Source organism: Toxorhynchites rutilus, chromosome 3 (assembly GCF_029784135.1).
Source record: "Toxorhynchites rutilus septentrionalis strain SRP chromosome 3, ASM2978413v1, whole genome shotgun sequence".
Taxonomy (NCBI): domain Eukaryota; kingdom Metazoa; phylum Arthropoda; class Insecta; order Diptera; family Culicidae; genus Toxorhynchites; species Toxorhynchites rutilus.
Window position 1 is genome coordinate 258,871,926 of NC_073746.1, and position 19,891 is coordinate 258,891,816.

At 37.5% G+C, this 19,891-nt stretch overlaps 2 protein-coding genes across 6 annotated transcripts in view; one reads left to right on the forward strand and one right to left on the reverse strand.

The window, feature by feature from the left end:
• The window catches only part of LOC129780067 (connectin-like), a 710,069-nt gene that overhangs the window by 151,671 nt on the left and 538,507 nt on the right, over positions 1 to 19,891 (forward strand). The gene's annotated exons all lie outside the window — the stretch shown is intronic.
• Positions 1 to 19,891, reverse strand: part of LOC129780066 (connectin-like) — a 317,103-nt gene that overhangs the window by 145,865 nt on the left and 151,347 nt on the right. For 3 of the 4 annotated variants that reach the window (XM_055787965.1, XM_055787963.1, XM_055787964.1), the window contains exon 3: positions 1,212 to 1,348. In XM_055787965.1, the coding sequence (XP_055643940.1) occupies positions 1,212 to 1,302 (91 nt within the window). In that variant the 5' untranslated portion in view covers positions 1,303 to 1,348. Of the gene's footprint in view, positions 1 to 1,211; positions 1,349 to 19,891 lie in introns of those variants that run through there. The other variant, XM_055787968.1, reaches the window with a different exon arrangement.

Consider the following 19,891-nt stretch of genomic DNA (forward strand, 5'->3'; position numbering starts at 1 on the left):
TGCTTTTCCCGAGTATCCGATCTCAACGACATCGTTTCGGCGGTTGAATAAAACCACTAATCGACGTAAGCTGCTTCTATCGAGAAAGCGACGGTTGGCTGTCGGTGCTTTGATTCTAATTTCCTTGGCATAGACATGCTGTTGATGACATGTAATTACTTGTGATCATTGACTCAGCCCCACGCCTTTGACCCATTCAGAATTGTCATACGTCGAGGTAAACAGTTGGACATCGATCTTGATGATGGTTGATTGAACGGTCTCCGAAATTTTAGTTTGTTTCGTTGTTCACTATGAAGGAATGACACAGAAAACGTGTGATAACTTATTCGTGCACAAGTTATTTCTGAATGATTTTTTGAGCTCTTCTAAAACACCAGAGCTTTTGAATAACAAACAGACAATGCTTGGAAATGTTGTCGAGAAAACGAAAACAGGAAAGGCCCTTCAGTCTGTTGATTCTAAAACATCAGTTGAACATTTGAGTTCGCCCAGCTCAATGACTGTCACCCAAAATCAACCCACGATGATGAGAAGGCTGATAAACTTTCCACCCAAAAGCCATTTCGAGATGAAACGGGCGATCCATGGGATAAACAATCATTCATGTCGAAACTCCGCTGAGGGGAGGTCATCAAATCAGGCGGATAAATTCGGTAAAGGTAAACAAAATGGATCAAAACCACAAATACGAAGTATGAGAGACCTTTCCCTCGCACCTTCCAATCTGAGTCCAAAACGAAAACTTTTGCTCTCCATATTCTGGATTTCGGTTCGAAATACAGCAGTGAAATGCTGGATCGGAAATTGGTTCGGGGGAAATCACCTTCCGAAAAGTAATTAGCCCCCTGAAAATTGGTCTCTTGGTAGCGATGGTGGGCAGAAGCAAAACAAAACATTGATTGGCTGTGGGTTGGGTCGTTTGCGGAAGTGATATCGGTTGGGTTTTCGGTTGACGTTTAGTCCTACAACGAACAACGAAATGAACTTGTACTTTTCCTTTTGCATTAGACTCTCCCCCATTGGTTGATTCCAGCCATTGATCCATTAGAATTACATTATGAGGATCATTTTTCTTCAAATAGGAAAAACATAGAATGGATGCAATCAATTGTATTCCATGGCAAACACCCATTGTCACAGGATGCAATCCTAGCTTGAGTCCCCCGACCACGAGCGATTGTCTAAGTAACAAATCCAAAGCTACTCACCACTTACTGTGCCTTTGATCTGAGTGAACTCGGTTCGTTGTCTAATCAGAAATCCTAGGAGGAGACTTAGCACAATACACAAAAACCACATGCACACACACACATACACTTTGTATGCTGGAAAATTCTAGCACTGCCTGTAATTAGAAAAGAGAAAAATAAGGTTTGTAGTGATGTATCGTGATAGTCTTGTTGGACATTCTTCGAACTGGAGTAATCTCATGCTAATATTAGCTGCCGATGGATGATGCTGTTGATGTGTTGAGCAATATAGTAATGTTCAGGATGCAAATATGGAATATTGAATGAATGAAAACGAATAATTATTATTAGGAAATCATAGCTCATTAATTGCATGTTTTCGTAATCTCATTTTGATTGGAGCTTCCCGCATCGGAGAATAATCTGATGAGTTGTTCCGAAAGTAACTTATTTTCTAACAATATTTTTTTCTATACAGCCATTCCATGCCAAACCGATATAGTGGTTCTCAGATTTTCGTCAAAAGTGGTAAATTTGTTCTTTATCGCACATAATTAGCTCCGTTTTTTTATTTTTCCGTTAGGGTGACCATTACCGTTCTAGGGTGGTCCAAAAAATCCCTTTTTTTCACTTTTTTCCTAAAACGACTTTTTTCCAAAAATTCATCGCTTTTGAACTACTGGACCGATTTTAATGATCGACATATCAAATTATCGTCTTGTCGTTTTAGGAAAAATATTTCAGTAGCAGAAAATTTGAATTTTGTTTCCGTTTCCGTTGATTGTATTTGTTTTTTTATGGTTTTCATTGCATCGGGACCAAGGGCGCTATATTTTGTTATATTTTTTGTAGAAAGCTGAGGATTTTTTACATAAATATCTCAAAATCAGAGATGTGCTCTTTTTCTTTTTTAAGTTATGCTATTCCATCGTTAATCGATAGTTCGTAATATCTATTTTTTCCTCTTTTTGAACTACTAGACCGATTTAGTATAGTAGTTCAATAGTTATGAATTTTTGAAAAAAGTCATTTTAGGAAAAAAGTGAAAAAAAGGGATTTTTTGAACCACCCTAAAACGGAAATGGTCACCCTAACGAAAACAATAAAAATACGGGTCTAATCGTTTGCGACAAAGAACAAATCTACCACTTTTCACGAAAATCTGGGAACCACTATATCGGTTTGGCAAGGAATGGCTGTATATGTATTTTTTATGTTGCTTATAAAAGTGCAGGGAGACTAATTTGAAAGGCTGTATTTTCTTCATTTTTAAATTGCTATTGCACTCGACAATGAAACAACATTTTTGCATTTCTCGGTACAATTCTGATTCCTTTGTTCGTTCTCAAATGTTCTTTCATTGTGCATAATAATGAGTCAACTGCGCAATAAAGTGACTCAATTCCGTAATCGTACTTCACCATGCAGATCTCATTTCCCTTCTTTCGAAAGTCGAAAACAAGCTTTCGAAATATCCTATTCAGATAAAGTTATAGTGTCGTATGAGAGTTAAGATGTTTGCTATCTGTTTTCAGAATAATGGATTTTATATCTCTGAAAATGGCGAATATATGGGCTAATGTATGAAAATTTACTCAAGCTCATAATCGTACTGAAAGAGGAACAAGAATCGAAAAAAGCAACTTTCCTTTCCCATCCTTATCCTTTTTCCCATCCAAGCCTCTCCTTCCTGCCACAATCACAACCACGACAAACACAATAACCCAATGCGCAGTAACATATATGGGCCGAACGCATACAACGATACAGCATACGAATCGATCCTTATAAATACAATATTTGTCATTACAAATCCAAACGTTTGCCGTGTTCAACCGCAAAAATAAATTCCGTGTTTTAGAAGTTATTCCAAAGTGTGTTTAGTTTTCTCCAGTGCAAGCCACATCCGAATGGTCTTCCATAAGACCAAAGTGCGACATTATCCCGAATATGAACTATCAACCCAGACCTCCTTCAGTTGAAGGATTCGCATATTCCTCAATGGTGTGATCCACCACCAGTAAAAAACTGAGGAAGTTATCTGTGTAGGAAATTTAGAAACCATTAAATTTCTTAAAATAACGATTTGAAAAACCACTTGATGAAAAAACTGATAAATATTCCTTTCGAATACAAAAAAATCTCAGATAAGGCCAAAGACAGCTAAAGATAGTTGCAATGAATACCATACTAATGATGGATTTCGGAAATTGGTCAACGTCTTCGAAATCGAGTAGAGATTTCAACCAGCGTACGATTATGAGTTTGAGTCAATTTTCATACATTAGCACATACATTCGCCATTTTCAGAGATATAATAAAATAATTTAAAAAAAACTTTTTAAGCTAAATGATTTAATTGTGATTAAACATAATAATGTTCTAAAAGCTAGAAAATAATTAGGCAAGTAGCAGTTAGCAGTTATCACACCTCTCCTTCATTAGTCTAGGGCATTGATAAGACTAAAATAAAATCGTGGGACATATGATGAAGTCGCTAATTGTTGATAATGGAAATCCAACGTGCCCCACGATTTTATTTTAGTCTTATCAATGCCCTAGACTAATAATATGTAGTCCACCATTTTGTAGTGGCAGCCATGTTGGATTTGCATTTTTCATAAATAAGCGTGTTCTACTAGTTAAGCCCTTTCATTTGATACCCATATGATGAGGTTTTGAGAAAATATGTAGTTCGCCATTTTCTAGTGGTAGCCATTTTGGGTTTACATTTATCATAAATAACCGCAATCTACTAGTCAAGCCCTTTCATTTCATACCCATATTGATGGGGTTTTGGAAAACCCATATTGATGAGGTTTTGAGAAAATACGTGATCCGCCATTTTGCAGCGGCCGCCATCTTGGATTTTCGAGATCATAAAATACGCAGTTTTATAATGACTACAGTGATAAAGGTGTGTTCCAAATTTTAGGTCAATCGGTCAACAGGAAGGGGGTCAAATTTCTATCAATGTGGGTCAGCGCTACAGACATGTATGTTACATTTGTATGTTACAAACATACAAACATAAAAACAGATTACAGGACAAGCTAAATAAAACCGTTTAAGAATAAAAAATCATCATCATTATGAAATCATTATTCTGAAACAGCAAACCTCTTAACTCTCACACGACACTATAACTTTATCTAAATATGATGTTCCGAAATTTTGTTTTCGACAAAGGGAAAAGAGATCTGCATGGTGGAGTACGATTATGGATTTGAATCACTGTATACCAAATGGAATAATTCAGTCGATTTAGGCTCGAACGTCGGGCAAGCATTTTTTCCAGATGCGGGGAAATTATTCCTTCTACGCTGGTATTCACGCGTAGTATTTGTTTTTCGCTTAAGAATGCCTTTAAAACTTTTTCATCGATGGACCTGTACGCTTGTCGATAACATAATGATCAATTACCATGCCAACTTCGAGGGCGCGCTCACTAATAGAGGTTTATTTTTCAAAAAAAAAATTGTTTCTTCAATAAACCACACAGAAATTGCAGAAGTGAAGTTTTATATAAACCAATTAATTAGTGTCGCCATTTATTTTGATATAGCACTTCGTGTTTGATTAGATGGGGAATTTATATGAATTTTGTTTTTGCTAAAACACAAATAGTAAAGTTACTATCTTTACAAATAAACAAGCACTTATCAGTTGAAGTGATTAAGTGACTTGAAAGAGGGGATAAACTCTCCGAAGTTGGAGGGTTAACTATTGATGGAGATTTTATTATAGTGGTTGTTATCCATCTTTAAAATTGTAAGGGGTTGCATCTAGGACACGATCGCATATTACTCAATCCACTTGTTTATCACTTCGGATATTATGTTAGAATGCATCGAAATTTCTGAAATAACTTTTTAGCTATTTAGATTTTTATTACTTCAGTAGACTCGACTCATGAATGCGAGTCAGAACGACGAAAGCAATCAGCACTTTTTGTTTATTTGGTTCTGCACTTTACGATTGAACTGCACTGTCAACTCGCATCAGACTTTCTCCTTCCCACTCAGATGTCGATCACGAACTATAAACATCTTTGCCCCAACCAGCAACAGTATACTTCGATGAAAGATACGTTGTATCTAAACAAATGCAGTGCATATCTGTATTCCAAAATTTTGGATACTCTTCAATATTCGTACTAGCCCAAAAATTTCCTTATGCACCTCCTCTGTCGTTGCACACTTTGCTACAGAGAGCTCCCTCTTCCTGTATCGAGTTGTGTGTGTATATGTGTGTAAAATCAACATTAAGCATGAATGATATTCGGTCGTTGTGTTGTGCTTGCTAGTTCGCTCACAACTGTGTTTCATTCCATTTAATTTTTGTTCTTCGCCTCTAGCCCTGAGAAGGACCAGAGTGGAAAAAAAACTCTACTCCATACTCTTCCTTCACCTGTCGCGAGAAAGACAATCCACTCCGGCTCGATGCTCTTTGGCAACGATGTTGCTTCGATGACCGCCAAACGAGAGGTGGTGTGGTTTCAAATTGCGAACGGCTTATTTATACCAAATATGTTGAAATCGGCGGAACAAATGAGAATTTTATACCATAAAGTATTTTATTTTCTTTTTTAATAATTGTCAGTCCAAATGATCAAAGATTTTCTGACGAAAGCCTTAATGTCAGTCCCTAGGGACCGACGCGGGGCTCTACGCGTTCAATAGAAAATACCACGCATGTTCGTGGTCAGGTGTTCAGAAGTCTGAGGATTGTCCATGTAAACGCGATCTTTAGCGTTGCTCGTCACGTCATCAAGTGTAATTGAATCATGGCTTTTTTGACGATATGTTATGTCATTTGAAATTTAGTCGAATCTCTTCCGGCATGGTTAGGGTATGTTTGAAGATACACTAAAAAAATTGGAACTAAGATATTGTTTATTAAAGTATTGGTAGTTGTGTGAATGAGTGCACTCTAAGAGTCGGCGGAACATGTACATTCTGTCAAATAAATATTTTTCAATTTTTTATAAACTTAGTACTACTGTGGGTCTTAATGTCAATTTTAAGCGTAATCTGTCATTTAGTTTGTTTATAACATCGTTAAGAACAAGTTGACTTTTTGTTGCTGGACGATTTTTGATATGGAAAATTCTATTGGTGTGAAATTTTGTGTTGCAAACAAAATTTGTTGGGTCGAAATGTTGAACATGTTGCAGAATGGTGTAAGGCAGAATTGCAGAATGGTGTAAGGTGCTCGGAAATCGTCATTTAAGTTTGTGAGTTAGCTCGTGAATTTAATATCTGTCATGAGACCGTTCGTCATAGTTTGGTTGATGTTTTGGGCATAAGAATAGTCGATGTCGATAGTCGAGCCCAGCTGCTTATCATATGTTCCACTATTTCGCTTACCATTAGGAGAAATATATCATTTTATGAAATTTAAAACTTTTTTATTCGGTACGTTCAATAATCATCTGTAGGATTTTTTTCGTTAGTAGCGAATCGCTTATTGAATTGAATAAAAATTTATCTTTTTCTGAACAGCAATCTCTTCTTTATTTTTATGCTTGGTAGAAAGGTACTGTCACATTCACCCGAATTCCATTCATCTGAAACACGTTTACCCGAAGCAAATCTACCCAAATGTAACACATATCCGAATGTAACAAAGGTCCGAATGCAACATTGACCCGAATGCAACATTGACCCGAATGCAACATTTACCCGAATGTAACAAATGCCTGACCCGGATGACTTGCAGATTGAACTTTAAATCATTATATGAGAAAGGTACGACTACATCTTCATGTGCATTTATAATGTTTTGTATCCTTAAATCCTTGAATTGTCATTTAAATGGCCGTAGTTAAAGGAATGAGTGAGTTTCTATACATTTTCGTGCATATTACACTAGGAAATGATGAACAAATTGATTGATCAATTTCACCCCAAAGCTATGTTCTGAATCTTTCCACTCACAATTTGCTTAACTGACATTTGGGGAATTAAAGTTTTATGACATTAGTACTGGTTTTAAAAATAATTGGGTATTCGGAAATATCTGGTTCTGGAAAAAATAACCCATTATTTTGGCGTGAAATTTAAAACCTTTTTAAATATGCTTCGGATTGCCCGATTTGAGTCAAATATGCACCGTTTTGTTGTAAAATTTGTTGCCATTCTAAAGATAGCTTCATAAAGTAAATTGCACCTATTTTACTGTTACAGCACCATAGACACCATTCACAATTTCAGCGGCCTTGATTGCATTAAAAAAAATTATAAAAAAAAGTAAATAACAGAAACAGTGTAAAATGTACCGAATTTTCTCTTTGTTGACTTCCATTGTTAACACCCTATAACACACAACTGAATGGAGCAAACAAAAAACAGCAAAAGAAGTGTGAAATGTCACCTTTATAACGAGGCTTGAAAGTGTATGATCATGATCATATTGATCACTAAACCCAGCTACCGAGAACATAATGTATTACTTTTCCCCTAATATTGACATTTTCCTGAAAATTGTGATCAACAATGGTCAAGTTTACGGTACCAGCAATCAGTGCTATTGATCAGAAGTTGTGTTTATGCATTGAATACAGTATGCGCTGATTATGATTTATTAAGTCAAGTATCATATTGAACATTTGATGTAGAATGTTTGAAGATTCTAGAGTTTCATTATGTTGTTGATCCCTTCGATCTGCTGAGCGAGATAAATCGGGACGAGTTGGATTTATTTGATTTCCTGGGACATGTTCTGCATGTAAACACGGAAACTGTTTTTCGATTCAATTATTTCCCTACATCACTCTGTTATTCCAACACGTCAGAGGTATTTTTAATAGCATCCCTTAGAAGGATACAATAGTAACTGTGTTTCTGTTCCGTATAACAAATAAACGGGCGAATTCATTTCTACTGTGCATTCATCCGGCAGAATCTAATTCGGCTCTTGGAATGTATGTCAAGTTTAGCGTCCCGAAAAGGACCCTCTCGACCGATTCGAGGGTAATCCCATCCGACACGATCTATCTTTGATGTCTGCAAACCACACATATCAGAACGAACCAAAAATACGTCAAAACAAGGCATCCCCCAGCGTGCGTTCACAACAATGGGCTCGGAGGATTCATTTGTACCGTTGTCTTCCTGCCTTCATTTTGCTCTACCTTCCCATCTCTCTGTTTGTACCTATTTGGTTGGAAATCTGATAATTATCATCTTCGTCCTTTTGTTCCTCCCTACATTAACTGGACGGCTGCAGCCTAACGGGGTACCTCCGGGTAAATTTAGCACCGAAATTCTCATTTGATTGAAGCTCGGGGAAATAATACATTTCTGATTGAAATATAAGACATTTCAAATGCACTCGTACGGAAGTTATGGCTATGCGTCAGTGGAATCATTACCAGACATGGACATATATGCAAAGTCAGTTTATTCTGAAAAAAAAAAATAATAGCCACCAGGGGAATATGTTCGAGGGCTGCCCACAAGCGGAGAATGGAGAGCGGAGAACTTAAATGAAGCTGGAGCCGAATTGAAGTTGAAAATAAAAACAAAATCAGGGGTGGTTTCGAACGGTACAGAACAGCGCAAAACTGATGCGTCTCGCAGCTTCGATGCGGAAATAGTACACCTTTTCTGCTGAGTTGAAATATACTGAGTGACAGCTGTTTGTACGGCAGCACGTATCGCTCAGTAGGTACCTCCTATTTCCACTGGAAAATAATGGTTTCGCGAGACGAGGGAAGGGAATAAGAGGTGCATTCTTATCGCACCGTTTCAATCTTAAGAGGTCCCGTTGAAAGAAACACATCTGATCCTTCGGATTCAGATTCGGATGTGGATGTGTTCTTGCAGAAGCAAATGGTGCAAAATGCATAGTTTTGTGCTGGAAATGCAAGCAGCTTGCTCTTGAGCTGCATTGAGAAGTTAAGTTTGGATTCTTCTCGTTCGGGTAGGTTGTATTTTATAGGTTGGATGAGGGTTTGTTGCAAAATATAATAGGTGCGTTCGAAACTGTTCAACGTTGTTTAATAATTGGTGAAAAATGTCAATCAAAACAGATATTCCAAGGGCACTGGGGCAGTCGTTAATGATGAACATCTTGAAACAAGCATAGAAACATCTGTTGCGATACGTTCCTGCTTCCGGCAACGAGCATTGAATTCATTGAAACTTTGTGGATGTGAAGATATTATTTGGATACTTTATTTTTCCAAGATTCTTATTTCATTTAAATAATTCTATTTCCTACTGATAACGTAGCATCAAAAATAACACGGCTAATGTCCCCTTCTCGCGGAAGTGGCTTTTGAGTCAATCGCAACTAGTTGGACTCAGAATCCCATTTGTCCACGAGAAACAAGCCAGGCTTCAAGGTACTTGGTATCAAGGTCTATTGCTTATATTGAAGTCTTCTCATTGAACCACCTCAAAATATGCAGGGATAGCAGCAGAGCGTAGGAGTGAGGTTTGGAAAGAGAGAGTTGTAACCAAGACTGTGATCAAATTTTAAAAAACACACAGATAGGCACACTACACAGATAGGCATTTTTCTATCCCATTTGTTTATTTATTATGGCTCATTACCGTTGAGATTTATATGCTGGATAACACGCCTTGTATGTATTCTGGAGTGGCAAGCTCTAGAATAAGCGTGCTCACAGTGCGAGTCGGAAGAAATTTCTTTGACGAAAAATCCCTGGACCAGAGCGGGAATCGAACCCGAACCCCCGGTATGATAATGTGGAACGCTAACCACTCGGCCACGGGAGCACCATGGCATATTTATGGTATCTATAAATTGTAAATTACACAGTAGCTATTAACACGTTGAGTCCCGAATTGTTCTTGCTTCGCTTTTCATTCAACCCACATCGAGTGCGTTTTCACAATATTAGTGTCGATCCCAGATCCCAAAGATACTTATTGTACGAATAGAAAATAGCTATTAGAAAGAAGTCACATTATGTAAAACATCCAAAAACAAACCATACATATTTTAGACCGGACAGCGGAGACAGTTAAGAAGGTCATTGTTGTGTTATTAATAGGACAATAGCCAGTTATTTTCTTATTGCAAGTACGGGCATACGGATGGAGAGAGCCTAGGACTCCGACCATGAATAACGGCCATTTTTTGTCATCCTACCGGCAATCCATAACCGTGCTAAAATATTTTTGTTTGTTTTCCGAGCCACTTATCGAGCTATTTTCGTGAGAAATGGTGTGCCGTATTACGAACGCATACCCTATCGAGAAAAACAAATCGTTATCGAAATGTGTCAACTCTGGTGAATAAGCTTACACCAATAGGGTAACACGGAGTGAGTTGGACATATGGGGTGATTTGGACCACCCCAACTTTTACAACTTTGGTAAAATTTAATACAAGGAGGAAAACGGTAGCATGAACACATCAAGCACTTTGATTGTCAGAAAATGTGAGTTTTTCGATCGTGGTATTAAGGTTTTTTTCCGCTGATTAAACAAACTTTTCGTGTATTGTGCAATAAAGTTCTTCTCGCCTAAGGAACAACTTGATGCAGCGAAACGTTTGATAACAATAAATGAAATTAATTGTATTTTAATTTTTGCTTTGCGGATTTTCTTTGACCAAGCATCGAAAGTGTTTGAAAATGCTCGAACAACAGTGAGAAGATCAATGCAGAATTCTAAATGGTCCCAATGCAATTTCTCTTGTCAGGAATCTGGCCAAGGCACCTGGTATCGATTCCAGAACATTGTTACTGGCTGTAATATTATCTTGTATTACTTCACATACACATAAGTATGTTTTTTTCGATGAAACACACACTGGACCAAATCACACCACAGACGGTCCAAATCCCTGCATGAAATATTAATGTCCAAAAATCATCTCTCTTATTTTATGTAGTATATGATCCGGCAAACTTCGTCTCGCCCAAAATTTATTTCTCATTATCACAACCACGTTTTCTTACTAAGAGCACGTACATGGGTCCAATCGCAGAACTGTTCATTGATTGATCATCTAAAGGGTAGAATTACCTTCCACGATTAAATTCCTAGTACTTCTACCAAAACTCGTCATTATAATATCAGATTGTTTTCAGACATTATGGCAGCCCCCATGCCCTTACAGAGGGGGTAGGTGTGTCAAACCACCATAAAAACATGTATTGCTCCCTAAAACCTCCATATGCCAATTTTGGTTCAATTAGCTTTATTAGTTTATGAGTTATGCAGACATTCACGCTTCTTTTGTATACCAGCCCCCCCTTGGAGAGGGGGGAGGAGTGTCGAACCACCATAGAAACGTTTATCGATCTCTAAAATCTATATAAAGGGTGTGTCACATCAAATTGCATCACGGAAAAAACGCTGTAGAAATTCACCCAGTAGACCGATCCTATTGAAATTTTTAGACAGTTGAATAAAAACTATTAAACAACTTTTGTCATTTTCTTTTTATTCATATTTCGAGCCCAAGCCCGTATGCTCGCACCTTCCTCTTTACCCCGTCCATAAGGTTCTGTACAACGTCAGGTTGTAGTTTTTTTGAACAGAAATCCATTTTCTCTTGAAGTCCGCCTCCGATTTGACCACTTTTGGGTTCTTCCGGAGGGCCTGCTTCATGATCGCCCAATATTTCTCTATTGGGCGAAACTCCAGCGCGTTGGGCGGGTTCATTCCCTATGGCACGAAGGTGACCCCGTTGGCTGCGTACCACTCCAACACGTCCTTTGAATAGTGGCACGAAGCGAGATCCGGCCAGAAGATGGTCGGGCCCTCGTGCTGCTTCAATAGTGGTAGTAAGCGCTTCTATAGGCACTCCTTAAGGTAAACCTGCCCGTTTACCGTGCCGGTCATCACGAAGGGGGCGCTCCGCTTTCCGCAAGAGCAGATCGCTTGCCACACCATGTACTTTTTGGCAAACTTGGATAGTTTCTGCTTGCGAATCTCCTCCGGAACGCTGAATTTGTCCTCTGCGGAGAAGAACAACAGGCCCGGCAGCTGACGAAAGTCCGCTTTGACGTAGGTTTCGTCGTCCATTACCAGGCAATGCGGCTTCGTCAGTATTTCGGTGTACAACTTCCGGGCTCGCGTCTTCCCCACCATGTTTTGCCTTTCGTCGCGGTTAGGAGCCTTCTGAACCTTGTATGTACGCAGGCCCTCCCGCTGCTTGGGCCGCTGGACGAATGAACTTGACAAATTCAGCTTATTGGCGACATCCCGGACCGAACTTCTCGGATCACGATCACGAACTGCTTAACTACGCGCTTGTGATCTTTTCCACTGACGGAGCATCCATTTTTGCCGCTCTTCATCTTCCGGTCGATGGTTAGGTTCTCGAAGTATCGTTTTAGTACTCTGCTGACCGTGGATTGGACGATTCCCAGCATCTTACCGATGTCCCGATGTGACAACTCCGGATTCTCGAAATGAGTGCACAGGATTAATTCACGACGCTCTTTTTCGTTCGACGACATTTTTCCAAATTTACGAAAAATTCACAGTGAAGCATGGCCAACGTGATCTATACACTCTTATCTGATTATAAGCGAAAGCTGAAGATATAATTCCTAAAAAATAAATTTCTACAGCGTTTTTTCCGTGATGCAATTTGATGTGACACACCCTTTATGCCAAGTTTGATTCCATTTGCTTGATTAGCTCTCGAGTTATTTAGCCCCTCTCTCTATAGAGAGGGGGAGGGTTCTCGATGTATCATAAGAACCTTATTCGATCCCAAAAACCCCTATATGCGAATTTTCATGTCGATCGGTTCAGTAGTTTCTGAGTCTATAAGAATCAGACAGACAGACAGAAATCCATTTTTATTTACATAGATTTGTGTGGTGTCCCCCCCCTTTGAGAGGGGGAAGGGGTGTCTATTCACCATAGAAACGATTCTTGCTCTCTAAATCTTCACATGCCAAATTTGGTTTTATTTGCTTGGTTAGTTCTTGAGTTACGCAGAAATTTATGCTTCATTTGTATGGCATCACCTCCTTAGAGAGGGGAGGAGTATTTATTCACAATAGAAACGATTCTTGCCCCCTAAAACCTTCACATGCCAAATTTGGCTCCATTTGCTGGAATAGTTTTCGAGTTATGCATAAATTGGTGTTTCATTTATATTGCAGTCTCCCTTAGAAAGGGGGGAGGGTTCTCGAACTATCATAAGAACCTTCCCCGACCCTAAAAAACCCTACATACCAATTTTCATGTCGATCGGTTCAGTAGTATTCGAGTACATAAGAATCAGACAGACAGACAGGAATCCATTTTCATATATATAGATTTAGGTAGTTTGAAGCTTGATATAATGATTAAACATTATTGATTGAGAGAAAACAAGTGAAGCTAAGTGTACAATGTGATTTTTTTTTATTTACACCGTATTGGTTTGGAAATATTAGGCGATTTGCTTAGGGGGTCCAAATTCTCACCATTTCCCCTACTATATGCTTCCACCAACATTCTATGCGAATCAGTAACGGGTTTTTAGTTCATTGCAAAAAAAAATCAATGATATCCGCAAATTATAGTTCGCAAACACAAAATTCTTGAAAATACTGGACAGATACAGATGATCTACATATCAAAATGAAGCCAATAAGACAGCTTTTTTTCTAAATATATTCGTAATTGTTGATTGTATTCATTTTTTATTGTTTACATAGTTTCTGGAAGCTGAGGTTTTTTACATAACATATGCAAAAATCAGAGAGGCGTTTTTTTTTCGTTTGTAGGCCATGATATTCAAAATTTTACATATGGTCTGAAAAATCATTTTCCCCCTTTTTTTTTTCCAAAAAAGACTTTCATAAATTCATAACTTTTGAATTTCTTGTGCGATTCATACGATCAACATATAAAATTAAAGCCAACTAGCTAGTCTGGAACATGGATTTTACATGGTTTTTTATATCTTTAAGAAAGCTGAGTTTTTTCCATAAAATCCATCACATTCATTTCTTACATATTCAAAAGTGTGATTTCAATTCGATATGTCGATCAACTGAATCGGTCCAGTAACGCAAAAGTTATATTTTCTTTTAAATAGCTATTTCGGAAAAAGGGGAATTTTTTTTTCGGAGAATCGGTTAACGTTGAAAAATAATAACTCAAAAACTAAAAAAACGGCCCTCTGATTTTTGGATAAATATTAAGAAATATAGCGCTCTTGGTTCCAAAACCACGTAAACAATAAACAAATAAATACAATCATTAATTACGAAAACTAGATCCGAATTACTTAAAAATATACAGTTTTTCTAGAAAAGACTAGTTGATTAACTTTAATATGGTATGTCGATCATTTGAGTCGGTTCAGTAACTCAAATGTTATGAATTTCTAGAAATAAATCAATTTTAGAAAAATGGAAATGGGCACTCTAATGAAAAACATAAAAAAATCGGGTCTAATGTTTTGCGATAAGGAACAAAACTACCACTTTACACGAAAAGAACTGCTATATCGGGTTGACATGGAATGGTTGAGAATACATATTTGATACTGTGAAGTGAGATTTCTATTCATAATTTTAATGTATAAACCGTTTTTGTTTCATGTGAAAATCCATTACTATTTTCGCATTACATCCATGGTGTTCCTTTGATATGTCTCAATGCGTCAACGTGAATTTCAATTGTACTAACAATATCTTCTACGGTTCACTCAGAGTATATGATTCGTTTATCTCGATTTTTCTTTCGTTTGAACTGCTTTTGTTTTCCATTAGAAGGCAACGGTAACACGAAATCCAGTTCTTTAAGTGATTCGAAAAAGTCCAACCTAACTTGATTCATTGGATCTCATAAAACATAATTGAAGTTATCATGAAATTATCACTCATCAAATTCTAGCGTCATTGCCTTCAACAAATCCGATGGATTTGCCAAAAGCCATCGATAGCTATTTTCCGAATTTACTGTCTGATTTATTATACCCACTATGTTTAACACGTTAAGTCCCGAATTTTCTTGCTGCACTTTCCATTCAACCCGCATCGAGCGCGTTTGTACAATATCAGTGTCGGTCCCAGTTCCCAAAGATATTTATATAAATAGAAAATAGTCAGCAATTCAACCAGGAAGTAGTCACATTTTGTAAATATTTTTATTAAATTATTTTGTAACTGTCAATCCCAGTCAGTCAGAGCTTTCCTACCACAAAGCTCAACTGCGGCCCCTAGGAACCGACGTTGGGCTTAACGTGTTAAACTATTTTCTCTGAACTAAGTCAGTCCTTTGGCTACTGGTTTGCTGGTTCGCGGTATTCTATTGTACCCACCCCACATCATACCACAAATACATGTGTTACCAACATCAACATGATGCAAAAGAACGATCTTCGTCTCATACAATGATTCCGTAAAGTCGTACTTGTACACCTACTATTATTTCTTATATTTTGTGAAATCATTTTTTCACTGTTGCAAATTCAAGTGTACGTCTTCAGTTATTAGCATATAATCATGGAAGCAATAGTGCTTCAGCTATAGTCAACACAAATGGAAACTTTTTTGGCTATGTTCTATGTACACAATCGTCGATGTGAAGTGAATTTTTATCAGCGATTTGTAATTCGTTTCATCATTATATTTTTTCCTACCGAAACATAAAATAATCACGCAGTCAGACTGCGACGTAATCGACTCTAGGCCATTTTTAGTTTCCAGAGGAGGGATTCGAAGAGACAGCTGTCAGTGGAGAAATCACAACACTTTAATTGCTACGTTATTAGTGACCGTAGCCGATCCGATGAAGGTGTAATTACAGGATAATTATATTTGTATCAATTACAACGTTCCCGACATCACGCCCTAGCAAACTTGGCCTGGGAATAACTGTCCGATAATGTAATTCAAAAGTCAAAACATATAATATCCATGCACGCCCTGCAGCCTACCAGAGTAATTGACGCATGTTGCTGAACATAGTAAATACTCCAAAATGCAACCGATCCCGATGATTGGAAAAATTTAAAACGAAACTAGGGTGGGATAGGGAAAATTGATGTGCAATTTGATGAGAAATTGAATATAAAACAGTGACAGAGTGGCCATCAGTAAACGGCCGCATATGGGTTCGATAAACACAGGACTATGCATGCGTCCCGATATTCGCAATCAGCATAGGTTGGAACAAAAACCACCGGATCGAACCTAGAGCTGCTATTTGTTTGAAAAGCGTTTTATCCCATATTTGCTTTCACGGATCGTCATCACCATCATCAATACATAAATTGCAGCAGGTTGCTCCGGCGGTGATGGACATCGTATCCACGCTCAAGCCTGCTCGAAACCCGACCTGAGTGGGTGGTCAGAGTGACCACTTCAATCAACCCAAAATTATACCTCTCACCTCATCAACACTCCCGCGCAGTCCCACAGAGACCAGAGGCATTCATTTTCATCCGCAATGTCCGAATGAAATGTGTATCGATTATACCATTAATCGTTTCCAATTTTACCACCATCAGCACCCACGTCCCTTTCCTACCGTGATCCCATCATGCAACTACGACTACGCGGGTGTTACGCAAAACTCTCCTGAGGAACGGCATACCAGTGATGGGATTTCGCTTTTTCAGTCCAGATCAATATCGATATGGACCGTTTGGATTCCGGTAAATATTTTATTTTCAATTAATCCAGAGTGAATGATTTTATGGGATGATAAGTGACCATAACAGAAAATGGCTGTGACGTGGGAATGGATTATTCTGTGCGACGGAATCAGTGAGGCCCCCTGCTCTTGTCGTTGTTTCTCAGAGGTGCTCGATAAGACATTGTAAACATCCATTCAGGCCGTAAATTTCATTCGAATCAGATCGGATCGGCTGATGTTTGGGCAGAAATCCTTATCAATGAAAATAGGGGATTTCGTAGAAATTTTTGATGGAAAATCGGTTTACCATATCAATCAAAAATGTATTCATTGGAAACTTCTGTTTCCCAAAACTTCAAACTCCCTGTAGTTCAATACACCTTTTTCTCAATTGCCTGATTATGTTTCACAAAAAAATTGTTTTCCAAGCTTTTCCAATTTTATTTAACCAAGATATGAAATTATTTAGAACGGTATTCTTTAGAAATATAATATACAATATTTTCACTGTCCGTATCACTCCACCAGTATACTTATTTGAATAATTTGAATTTTTCACTCACATATCATTTTACTTTTTGGTACATACCTTACAGTGGACTTTTTGTTTAGAGAGCGTCGGCACTGGGAATAGCGATAACAAAGCTAGAAAGTTATATTGATAGCGAATTTGTTTTTGTTCAGTTCCAACTTAACTGCTTTCAAAACGTTTTTTTTATTCACTCAGTTTCAACCTAGTTTCGCACTAATTCCTACCCGAAAACTGTTGGGTTCGCATTCGGGTTCACCAATACAACTATACGGAACTGTCAAGTTCCGAGTATTATTTAGGAAAATCTAAAAATAAAGACTATCCACATTTGCTGCATTTGCTTTCGTATTATTGGAATCCAATTCGGATTACGTTGACGGCATCAAGCTTCGTGTGTTTCATTGGAAGATGAAAATGATTATGGATTTTAAGGTGGAAGGAACATGTTTTCAAAATAAAAAAAATATGTATGAAAATTTTTCCTTACGTATCGAATATATATTCTATACTAACTGACCCGGCAAACTTCGTCCCGCCCAAAATTTGTTTTTTCTTATCAATACCTTCAAACATTCACGTTTTTTACTAAGCGCAATTTCATGTGTCAAATCGCAGAACTGTTAATTGATTGATCTTCTAATCGACCCTGTTGAATTAACCTTTTACTATAAAATTCCTAGTACTTCTAGCAAAACTCATCATTATAATATCAGATTATTTTCTGATACAATTCTCGTTCAAGATTTTTCAACCACTTGCAAATGACATGTTTCTCCGTTACATGGAATACATGTTTGATACAGAAAATATGATAGAATAAAGACAGCCCTAAATCGGACAATTCCTTCCTCGAGTTTTGCTCTTATCAACATATTCGGCAATCCATTTTTATTTGTATAGATAGAAGAAGATAAAGATATTTCGTTAGCGCCAACATCAAATGGACTAACAACGCTTGTCACTATGTAATTGTAGAACATATGGGAATTCAATTTTCCGAATTTCCCCTTGTTCCTTCAAATTTTTCCGAAAATTTTCAATTGTCATGTTTGATTGGAATATTTTTGGTTGAAATATGAGTAACATTTTTATGTGACCCCCTCTCCATTCCAGATGAGGGGTGTCATACCATCATAGAAACATTTCTCATACCAAAAAACCCTCACATCCCAAATTGTGCTTGATTAGTTCTCGAGTTATGCCGAATTTTTTCATTGGTATGGCAGCCCACCTTAGAGAGGGGGGGGGGGAGGAGTGTATCCATCATAGAACCGTTCGTGCCCCCTGAAATCTTCACATGCCAAATTTGGCTCCATTTTCTTGATTAGTTCTCGAGTTATGCAGAAATTTGTGTTTCATTTGTATGGCAGCCCCCCTTTAGAGAAGGGGGAGGAGTGTCTAACCACCATATAAACATTTATTGCACCCTAAAACCTCAATATGCCTAATTTGGTTTCATTTGCTTGATTAATTATCGAGTAATGCAAAAATTTGTGTTTCATTTGTATGACGAATCATGGAGAATCAGACGTACAGACAGACAAACAGACAGAAATCCTTTTATATGTATATAGATGATGAATTAAAAGTTTTTTTTGAATTCAATTTTCTCATCTTTCAAATGGAAGCATCTGAATTGTCCTACGTAGCATAACTTTTGAATTAGATCAGGTTTAAGGTAAATAGTGCCTGAAGTAGAGAAAAAGTTAAATAACTCTGTCATTGTTGTAAATTCGAACATATAAGTAGAAGGATTTTTATCATCAAAAATGATCCTCGATCACCTCCTGAAAGAAATCGGATTTTTTATATGAGAAAGGGGATGGATCAAAAATTAAATTCTTCTTTTAAAATTCAAAAACCAAAAACGTGTGTGTGAGAAACAAATAAAAATATATTTTTTGAATCGGAGACTGTATATAATCGGGTCTGCGCTGTATATCGTCATTTTTTGATGGCGGCCATTTTGGATTTGCATTTTTCATAACAACTGTGTTTAACTAGTAAAGCCCTTCATTCGATACCCATATTGATGGGGTTTTTAGCAAATTTGTTTTGTAGCTGCCGCCATCTTATATTGTCGAGATCATGGAACACATGATTTTGTAATGACAACAGACATAAATATCAATCACTTCAATCGGTCAACAGGAAGGTGTTTCAAATTTCTAGTAATGTGGAACAAACATAAAAAAACTTACGAATGAACAAACCTACAAACATACAAACAGGTCAAGCTAAATAAAACGGCTTAAAAACGAATTAAAAACAAAAAAGTACGCTTTTCCCATAACTTCTATCCCGGACCATATATGAATTCAAGAAAAAATTACCAGAATTTACGTTCGTTCGCAGTTCGCAGTCCGAATGAAATGCTGGAGCGGTACGAAGGTAAAAAGAGAAAAAAAGTTTCTTTCGTGTTCTACTGAAAGAGAAATGTAAGCTCCTGTAGACTCTTACAAAGAAAAAAAACATCATTCAAAAAGTTTTCATTCGACACATAGACTTGGCGACAACAGAAGCAATGGTAGGGGAGATGGGGGAAAGACGGACATGTTAAGGAAAACTTCAATTGTATCTTTGGAAACTCA